General features: G+C 43.2%; 1 protein-coding gene across 1 annotated transcript; it reads right to left on the bottom strand.

The window, feature by feature from the left end:
• Positions 1 to 633: 633 nt before the first annotated feature.
• Positions 634 to 2929, bottom strand: LOC129170307 (zinc metalloproteinase nas-4-like). Its single transcript, XM_054757713.1, has 10 exons — positions 2881 to 2929; positions 2774 to 2806; positions 2660 to 2710; positions 2540 to 2589; positions 2409 to 2478; positions 2219 to 2333; positions 1860 to 2032; positions 1697 to 1778; positions 856 to 977; positions 634 to 767 (listed from the first exon to the last, which is right to left on the bottom strand). Exons 1-10 carry the CDS (start codon positions 2927 to 2929, stop codon positions 634 to 636), a joined length of 879 nt encoding a protein of 292 aa, XP_054613688.1.
• Between the last annotated feature and the right edge of the window lie 7647 nt (positions 2930 to 10576).

Genomic DNA, 10576 nt, shown 5'->3' on the forward strand with positions numbered 1-10576 from the left:
AATTACTCGATTAAATATAACAGTTTATTAAATTAATACATTGTCTTGCATTCATACTATATAAAATACACTACTTTTTAAAATTCACCAGTCACATCATGCATTTCAGTATCGTTTCGGGATCGCCGATCCCAGCGCTTGCGTAGAACTCTAATATGCTCTCGGTGTGCAGTGGAAGCTGACCACCTGTGAGTGCTTTGGGGCGGGGCGGGCCTCTCAGCGGCACCCGCTGCTTCTCAGTCAGAGCAAACTGCAAATCAATACGTGCTTTCACTTTTAAGTTCCCAAATACCAGGAAAAAGTATCTCACCAGAAAACGTCGCACAGCGCAGCGCTTCCGGGTTACCTGCACTTCCGGGTGGTCAAATAGAAAACTTTTTCCTGAGAATGAACTTGGCATTGTTTTCTTTCGTAAGGGACTGCTACGACGTGCCGTGATTAGGTCTTGGATGGAAACGTCATTTTTACTTGTTCAGGCCAATCACCTTTAAGTCTTCAGCTTCTAATATGTTTTTGTCTAAATACAATTAAAATAATCACGCTTTGTTTAAAAAAAAAAGAAAAAAACTAGTCAAATAGATTTTATTGAGAAGTTTGTGTCTTGTTCTGTTGTAGCGCCCTCCAGTGGAGACACTACGCCACCGCACCAAGGCTGACGTCACGTGCCGGCGCAGGTGCGGTTCTCCAGTTTTCCACGAGAGCGCGCCACGACACCCCGCCCGCTGTCTGCTCCGCTTCACCGGTTTTATTTTGAGAGCGCGTGGAGTCTGACAAGCAAGGAAAGACACGCCAAAGTGGTTGTTAGTCCGTGCACACATTCTTTGAAACATTCAATTAAAAAAAAAAAAAAAGTACCACATTTGTAGAGAAGGCGAACTCTTTGGATGTCGGTGGGCGACATCTTGATCCGCTGACCCATTCTGCCCTCCTTCACTTTGGATTTGATGGTGGGACGCCCGTTAGCTGAAAAATAATTGCTGCAAACAAAAATGAAGTCAGTGCCATTAGGCAATTGCCTAGTGTCCACCCCCCCGAACCTCTCATAAAAAGCGGAGAAGAGGTATGGAAAGGAAAACAGTTTATCAAAATTTCGCAAAAGGCGTCACCCTTTTCCACAGTCACAACAAACGTAGACACACAAGCACAGCAAGTGTCAGATGCGGAGAATGCAGTAGTGCTCGACATGAAGCTGAATAAAAAGGATTCAAGCAGAAACCACATGAAAGTCCAACTCTAAATTGTCTCATCGATGACAGTGAAAGCGTTGAGATGATTCACTTTGTTGGGTAAGAATAACCCCCCAGGAGGATGTTAAAGGAAAAGTGCACGTTTCCTGTAAGGACTTTTAGTAGATGATAGTCGTTTTCAGGGAGGTATACAAACATGGTGGCGTGAGCTGTGACACTCACCTTTTGTAAACACACCCCAATGACTGGGTTTGCCTTGGGCCCCCCAAATGACTAAATACACCCCTGTGTGTGTGCGGGGACGTCAACCTGAATACACACTTCCCCGATGGGGACCTGCGTCACAGTGGGGACCAAAAATGAGGTAGAAGCCTCATGAAATTTCCTGAACGTGTCCCCATGGGGTCATGCACGCGAAACAATGTGAAAGTTGATGCTCTCTAGTGGACGCACACGGTACTGCAGTCACCACGTAGTTCAGCCGGAATGGCTCTGTGCGCGTGCTTTACCTGCCGTAGTGCATGATGGACAACAGGTCGTACGGAAGCTGGAAGGTCTTTCCAATTTGCATTTGGAAGTTGCGTTCCCGCCCTGGGGTGGGTGGGTGGGGGAGGTGAAAAGGTCAACATGGATTCTACTAAAATAAAACCATTTCTACTCCTGAAGGCTCACCTTTCATGATGTTTTCCGACACGATGGTGATGTAGTTCTTGCGGTCCGGCCGGGTGTGCTCGTGGTAGAAGCCCAGTGCGTGGAGGACCTCGTGGACGATGTTGCCCACCTTGCAAAAGCGGCCCACGTGCAAGTCCTGCTTGCCGCCGATGACGCCCACGTACGACGCACACCTGCAGCGGAACACCAGCTGATGACTCACCGGAGCCTCCTTTGACACAAAGTGGAACTACAAGCCAAGGAAGGTTTCTTGCAGAACCATCGTCTGAGTACCACAGGTGTCCGTCCTCAGCCCACTTTGGTCAACACATTTGGTGACTCGAGTGGGTCCAAATATTAGAAACAGGAGGTTCTCACACCCTTTGGAGGATCTAAAGAAGATGTAGTCGTGCTCGGTGGTGCGCTGGTGGAAGGACAGGCAGGTGCTCTCTGAGATCATCTCCAAAGCAGCGACGATGTCGTTAGTGCGGGCGGCTGTCGGACGGCGTCGGCGCGTCTTAGTTTGCTCGCAGAACTCGTGAGCGGCATTGGTACAGAACACGACCTTACCCAAGCCTGGACTGATCACATACGGGATGTCCAGGGTGGTCCACTTCCTGTCTACTGCGTTGCGGTCACTCTGTAGGGAAGGAGGAGGTCGTGTGACTGCTGCTGTGACGTTGGAGATGTTAAAGACTAACTTGAAGAACGATGTCGCCCTCCACCAGGCCGTGGTCCTGCTCCGTCAGCTCTGTGGGCGACACGGCGGCACAGCAAGAACATTATTGCTTTAGAGAAGATCAGATCAACGGTGTACTCACCTTCCAGCGTCTCAGTGTTGTCCTTCATGTTGCGGAGAGTTTTGATGAGACCTGCAGGACGACGCCAACATTACGGACAGCGCAACACACGGCAAAGGCCACCGTGGCATTTACCTTTGTCAGCCTGAGGGATCGGGTCAGAACCACCTGGGGAAGGAAAAAAAAAATTCACAGCCGTCAGAAATGTCAGCCAGCACAAAGAAGTTCCATCATTCTTTTACCATGATGAAGGTTGGGAGAGAAGACAAGCGCAGCAAAGAGCAGCAGCATGCTAGCACTCGCTCGTTAGCGCTGAGTGGCGGCACCTGACCAAGGCCGCCTATTTAACACCACACCGGGCCTGGCTGGACCGCAGACTCTCACTTGGTCACACCTGCTGGTGTATTCACGTCCATGAGTCTGGACGCACAAGATACATGATGCAAATGACATTTAAAATAACATTTCATTCAAATGGAATTGAATTCCAATTTAGAAATAAAATGTAATTTAATCAGAAGAAAGGACTAATAAATTCAATAATACATCATTTTGAAAGTAATTGCTATTAAATAATTTTTAACAATTGCAAATCATAAAAATAAAACTGTACAATGCAATATATAACAATACAAAGAAAAAAAGAAAAATATTTCCAGATAGATTGATACTATTTTGATAGCATGTACACTGCGGATCAACATCTTAAGAGCAGTTGAAAACGTCTTTTGTGTGTGTTTTTTTTTAAAAAGAGGTGATGACGCAAGTGCACACTGACAGATGTCGCTTTTAGAGCAGTTTTAAGCCATAAAAATGGCCACCAGGTGGCAGAAATGCATTTTGATAAAAGCTCAGTGTGTGAATTTGAATGGAAAAAGCACACATGACAGCAAGGAGGAAGTGGGAGAGCGTGGAGGAATGTAGCGTGCAGAAGGTTGCACATTGTAGCGAAACTTTTTCTTGAAACTTAGCTGTGTTCTACTGCTGATCACTAAAGAACGGAAAAAGGTAAAAACAAACTTTTTTTTCTGATGAAAGACGGGAGTCTAATGTTTCTTTTGGTAGCTTCCATGGTTATGTAGCCATAGAACACAATATTCTGTGGGCCTTGAAAGATCAGTCCAAATGGCCGCTACTGAAGGGGTTGTCTTTTGGCTGGGATTGAATGAGTTAAGGAGGTTCTAAGCAGAGCTTCAAAATGCAAAAAGAAGAAATGGCAGTGAGACAATGAAGCACATTTATTGGCATCAAAGGTTGAAGAGCGCAGCCTTTAAAAGGCAAAATGTTGGCAAAAATGTGTATTGAATGTGATTTAGTGTCAGGTGTCCACACTGTCATTATCTCTTGATGGCAAAGGCAAAAAAGCTTTCTCTCTTTGGAGGAGGTAGGATTGTTGAGCTGCAGAAGCAAGGCCTCTCACGGCGCGCCATCGCTGCTGAGGTTGGACGGAGTAAGACGATCATTTCAACTTCTTCACACATCCTGAGGCTCATGGAACAAAGAAGTCAAGCAGTAGACCCAAAACAGTGAGCCGCAGGATCCCATTGGCTGTCCTTCAAAACACGGGACCATCCTCGGCCCAAAGAAAAATTGTTACTGGTGCCGGGTGCAGTCCAATTACCATCAGACACCATCTGCCAGAGAAGAAACAACATCTTCAAAGGCCTCATGTCCTTCAAGGTGTGGAATGTGCAGGAGAGCACCAAACATGGGACATTGAAAGGTGGAAGTAAGTCTTCTCCCTTGACGGTCCTGATGGCCTCCAGCGTTACTGGCATGACAAGGAGATCCCACCTGAGATGTTTTTCACCATCATGATCCTTCAATGGAACAATGGAGCTTCAGGTTGTGCAGGGGCGTCAAATGACAGCCGGCTATGTGGAGATGTCGCAGGCGGCATCCCTCATGACTGAAGGCCCTCGTCTGTGTGGTGATGATTGGCTTTTTCAACAGCACCACGCTGCACTTCACAAAGAGGAATAAGCTCAGTCTTTTGGACCATCCCGCGTGTTCCCCTCATCTAAATCCAATGGAGCACATTTGGGGATGGATGGCAAAGGAAGTTGATCAGCTGTCAGTAGATGGCCTCCGTGAAGCCACCTTCACCACCTGCAGCAACATTCCCACTGGCTTCCTGGAAGTGCTGGCATCAAGCACGCCCAAACCCATTTTTTGCCTCATGAACAAGAATTACTCACTCCTTTTTTATACATTTTATTTAAATTTTAGGCTTTTTTTTTTTAGCTATGCTCTTAAACTTTTGATCAGCTCTCATTTCTTCTTTTTGCATTTTTGCAGCTCTACTTAGAACCTCCTCAAGATCCAGCAATGTAAAATGTACATTCTCTATTTGCACTTTTTTCAGCTGCTCTTAACATTTTAGGAGTGTATTGGAACAATAAACGTGTTGGAATGTTATGTCCAGTCAAACATCCAGAGAAGAAGTCATAACAACATGAACACGCATGAAATGAAACATGTTTATTTTGTAGAAGTCATGCGTGTTTGTGTGCAGACTGAAGGAAGGATCGTTTTGAACCCGTGTGGTCCTGCTGGCTGATGGCAGCGCTGCCGCTTGCTTCAGCTCAACTCAAAAGCACAAACTTTGGATAGTTTTGACGAAAGAGCGGCAGAAATAAAAGTTGCCTTGGTTGAGAAAGTGAAGCAAAGCACAGAGCGGCTTTTGTTAGTGCGGGAAAAGTCAGATCGGAAGCTTGAAATGACCGATTGCCTGCAGGTCACTTCTGCTTCTGGTGTCGGACCCAGTATCCTGATCCTGGATCAGCCACACGAGTGACATTGCGGAGGTGTGGTGAAAAGTGCACACCTTGTGTGTCTGTGCACGAGTGCCACCTGCAGGAAGGGAGTGGAGGTTCAGATGCTTGGCTTGGTATTGATGGGAGTCATGATGAACATCAAAACAACCCTGCAATGTTATCTTCGCAAAAGAGGTGCAAATGAAGCCTCGCGCGTCGGGTGGAGAAGATGAAAAGCCCTGACACGAAGCATCACGTGCTCAAGTCAATTTGGAAGAAGCCTTTTGCTTCTTGAGGTAAATGACGGTGGAAGTCTCGTGGTCGCACTTCCCTTTTTCCTTTCTTGTCTCCCTCAGCAGTGAGGAAGGAAGGACGTCAGATGAGCTGTCACGCGTGCGCTGAGGAAGAGAGGCTCTCTTCATGGGCCAAATGCACCACGTCCATGCATAAAGATGCTGAGGTTTCCTCCTTCACGCGCACACACAAGCTCTGTGTACGTACGCTAGCCAGCGGGCCAACATGTGACCACACACGCCATCTTCACAGCCGCCATCTTGCTCCGAGTCTCAGGCCACGCACAACACCTTTGCACAATTGGATCCGGTCCCTCACGTGTTGGATTCTTGGAGGTCATCCAAGGACACGGTTTGGTGACGAAGTAAAAAAAAACAACACAAATCTCACTGACTCACTCAAAAACACTCAAGCGTTGTCATTAAGAATACTTCATCATGCTATCATGTTATGGGATCATGTTATCATGCTATCATTGAATCATGTTATCATGATATGTCGCCATGTTATCATGCTATCATGGTATCATATTATCATGCTATCGTGTTATGCTATCATGTTATAATGGAATCATGTAATCATGCTATCATGCTATCATGTTGTCATGTTATCATGCTGTCATGCTATCATATTATCATGCTATCATGTTATGCTATCATGTTATAATGGTATCATGTAATCATGCTATCATGCTATCATGTTGTCATGTTATCATGCTGTCATGCTATCATATTATCATGCTATCATGTTATGCTATCATGTTATGCTGTCATGTTATAATGGGATCATGTTATCATGTCGTCATGTTATCATGCTGTCATGGTATCATATTATCCTGCTATCATGTCATCATGCTGTCACGTCATCTTATTATTACATCATCTTACACTGTCATGTTATTGTGGTGTAATGTTATCATGCTATCATGTCATCCTGCTATCATCACATCACGGTATCACGTTATCATCACATCATGTTAACATGTCATGTTATCATGTTATCATGCTATCATGTCATCATGGTATCATCACATATTTTTATCATGTCATGTTATTGTGGTATCATGTCGTCATGTTATCATCACATCATGTTACAATGTCATGTTATCATGGTGTAATGTTATCATGCCCTCATGTCATCATGCTATCATCAAATCAGGGTACCATGTCATCATATTATCATCACATCATGTTACCATGTCATGCTATCCTGTCATCATGGAATCATCCCATCATTTTATCATGTCATGTTATTATTGTATCATGTTGTCATCACATCATGTTTCAATGTCATATTATCGTGGCATAATGTTATCATGCTATCATGTCATCATGCCGTCATCACATCATGGTATCATGATATCATGCTGTCATGCTATCATGCTATCATGTTACCATCACATCTGATTACCATGTCATTTTATCATGTTATGATGCTGTCATGGTATCATGTTGTAATCACATGGTGCTACCATGTCATGTTAACATGCTATCATGCTGTCATGGTATCATGTCATGTCATGTTATCATGTTGTATTCACATGGTGTTACCATGTCATGTTAACATGCTATCTGTTATGAACGGCCAAGGCCGTGAGACAGGAATCCAAAAATGCAGAGTCGAATAAGTGAAACAGAAAAGGTCTTTAATACAAAAATGGATAACAAAAGGGTACCAAAAACAACACAAGAAACAAAGTACAACAGAAATACCTCCGGACCTAGTCGCGGGAAATAGTAACAAAAAACACTGCTAGCAAGGAGAGCTGAGCAGGGAAAAATACAGACAAGTAACGAAAAGAGCTGCTAACAAAAAACTAGCAGAAGTACCAAAAATACAGCTACTGCTGAAGACGTCAAGCAGGTAGGTAGGTACTTACAGGTGAGCCGAGCGTGGGTCAGAAAGCCAAAACACAATGCACAAGAACAAGCTGGAAGGAGCTGAACAGGGTGTAGCAAAGGGACAATCTGGCACTGGATATGAGTAAACACACAGCTTAAATAGACCAGCTAATCAGGCACAGGTGAAGATGATCAGCTCATCAGGGTGCTCAGGAGTGTACTGCAACAGAGAAACAGTAGAAGGCAGTACCGCAGCACACAATCCTGACACTATCATGCTGTCATGGTATCATGTCATGTCATGTTATCATGTTATTATGCTGTCATGGTATCATGTTGTAATCACATGGTGTTACCATGTCATGTTAACATGCTATCATGCTGTCATGGTATCATGTCATCATGTTATCATCACATCATATTACCATGTCATGGTATCATGTTGTAATCACATGGTGTTACCATGTCATGTTAGCATGCTATCATGCTGTCATGGTATCATGTCATGTCATGTTATCATGTTATTATGCTGTCATGGTATCATGTTGTAATCACATGGTGTTACCATGTCATGTTAACATGCTATCATGCTGTCATGGTATCATGTCATGTCATGTTATCATGTTATGATGCTGTCATGGTATCATGTTGTAATCACATGGTGTTACCATGTCATGTTAACATGCTATCATGCTGTCATAGTATCATGTCATCATGTTATCATCACATCATATTACCATGTCATGGTATCATGTTGTATTGACATGGTGTTACCATGTCATGTTAACATGCTATCATGCTGTCATGGTATCATGTCATGTCATGTTATCATGTTATTATGCTGTCATGGTATCATGTTGTAATCACATGGTGTTACCATGTCATGTTAACATGCTACCATGCTGTCATGGTATCATGTCATGTCATGCTATCATGTTATGATGCTGTCATGGTATCATGTTGTATTGACATGGTGTTACCATGTCATGTTAACATGCTATCATGCTGTCATGGTGTCATGTCATCATGTTATCATCACATCATATTACCATGTCATGGTATCATGTGATCGTCATACTAACACGGCGTATGAAGGTTGTAACAAAGCAGAATGAGAGGTGCAAAGATAGGGCCGTACGTGCAGCGATGTATCACCAACAAGTCCAGCATAGCAACACTATAGTTCAGTAAAAAGGCATGTTCTACAGGATACCAGCTTATATGAAATACCAGTACAAATAAAAAAAAATAGTTCAATGTGTCATGCTGGCTTAAAAGCCAAAGAATAAAAGTGGACGATGAAGGGGCGTGTCTCACATGAAGGGGGAGGTGCGTCCACATTTTGGGAGCAGCTGTGCAAAATGGTCTTGTCCCCCTCTGATTACGTTAGCATGTCATCATGTTAACATGTTCCAACCAGAATGAGAGTGCTGTGCTGAGTAGTCATGTGACACCGGTGTGACTTCCTGCATTTGAACATGAGTGTTGCAAGTGCTCACACTCAAGATGATCTCTTTGTGGGAATATTGGTGCTGGACCACCACAACGCATCCTGCAATGCGCGCACACACACACACAAGGATGGCATAATGTGTGTGTTTTGTTTGTTGTTCATCAAACGTTAGAAGAAAAGCCAAGAATGTTTGCAGACTTCCTGTAGTCGTTTGTCAGCATGACAATTAAAGGTGATGACAGGACGTAAACACTAAATTCATCACGGCTCCTCCTTGCAGGATGCAGGGGGCGTGGCCCACAGGGTATAAACACTAGTGGGACGCACGGCGGCCTCCTTGCATCCTCCAATCACGTCCTGCCTGCCATGGCCGTCAACAAGTCCCGAGTGGCGGTGGGCTTCATGGTGGCCGGGGTCCTCATGGCCGTCTCTGGAGTCATTCTCATCTTTGTGGGCCAGGTGGTGATGAAGGACCAGATCATCAAGGTACGCGATTTGAGTTCAGCTTTTTCACTCAGCGATCCAAAGCGCTTTCCTTTTCTTGCCGACTCCAATATTGTATCCCTGGTTACCGGGGGCCACTTTATGCTTGTGGCTGTTTTTTTGTTCTTTTTTCACATGCTAAAAATGGAATTTAACAAGGAAACTGAAAAATAGAACAGCAAAAATTGAAAAATTAGCAGTAATTTGACAAGAGTAAAGTCAAAATATTAACAGAAAAAGTTGTAATTTTACAAGAATAAAGTTGTTAAAATCCTTTTAGCGGCACAAAGATGAAATATTCAAGAAAAGTTGTAATATGATGAGAAACAAACAAAATAAAGTGGAATTGTTAGGGGAACAAAGTTTTAATATTATGGGAATAAAGTCCAAATATTGCAAGAAGAAAATGTACAGAAAGAAAGTTGAAAAAAATCATCTAATGACACAAAAAGTTAATCATTTTAGTAGCGTATCATTGAACTATTAACCAAAGAAATGTATATTTTTTGAAGGTCTAATGTAATGAGAAACAAACTAAACAAAGTAAAGTTGTCATTTGTGGAACATTAGTTTCAATATTATGGGAATTAAGCCAAATATTATGAGAATAAAGTCACAATATTGCGAGAAAAAAAATGTACAACAGGTTGAAATATTTCTAAAATTAAAAAAACAACAGTAAAAATGGGAAAAAGAGTGAAGTTGATATTAGTAATTGTCTTTTTCATCTATATGACAAAGCTGAGATGCACCTTTTTCTTGGCATAGCTACAAAATATCAAAGTCAGAGCACTGACTGCATTGAAAGTGTAAAAACACTAACATGTTGTGTATATAATTAATTTGAAACCGATGTTATAGTTTTTATTCGTGTGTGTGTGTGTGGGGGGGGGGGGTGTACTTGCAAGCACTAGCTAGCACTGAAATAAGGCTAATGTTGATTTTTGTGGGCAGAGAAAGACAACGATCCGTTTTTCAACCCTTTGCTCTGCTGTTCAGCTGCTAAACATCTATAGTTACAGGACATGATGTATTTGTACTCATATAAAGAGTGTACTAAGTTGTAGTTGAACATGACCCTCCGCCTCACGAGCCATGGCAAGTCCTTCAT

Source organism: Dunckerocampus dactyliophorus, chromosome 17, assembly GCF_027744805.1.
Source record: "Dunckerocampus dactyliophorus isolate RoL2022-P2 chromosome 17, RoL_Ddac_1.1, whole genome shotgun sequence".
Classification (NCBI taxonomy): Eukaryota; Metazoa; Chordata; class Actinopteri; order Syngnathiformes; family Syngnathidae; genus Dunckerocampus; species Dunckerocampus dactyliophorus.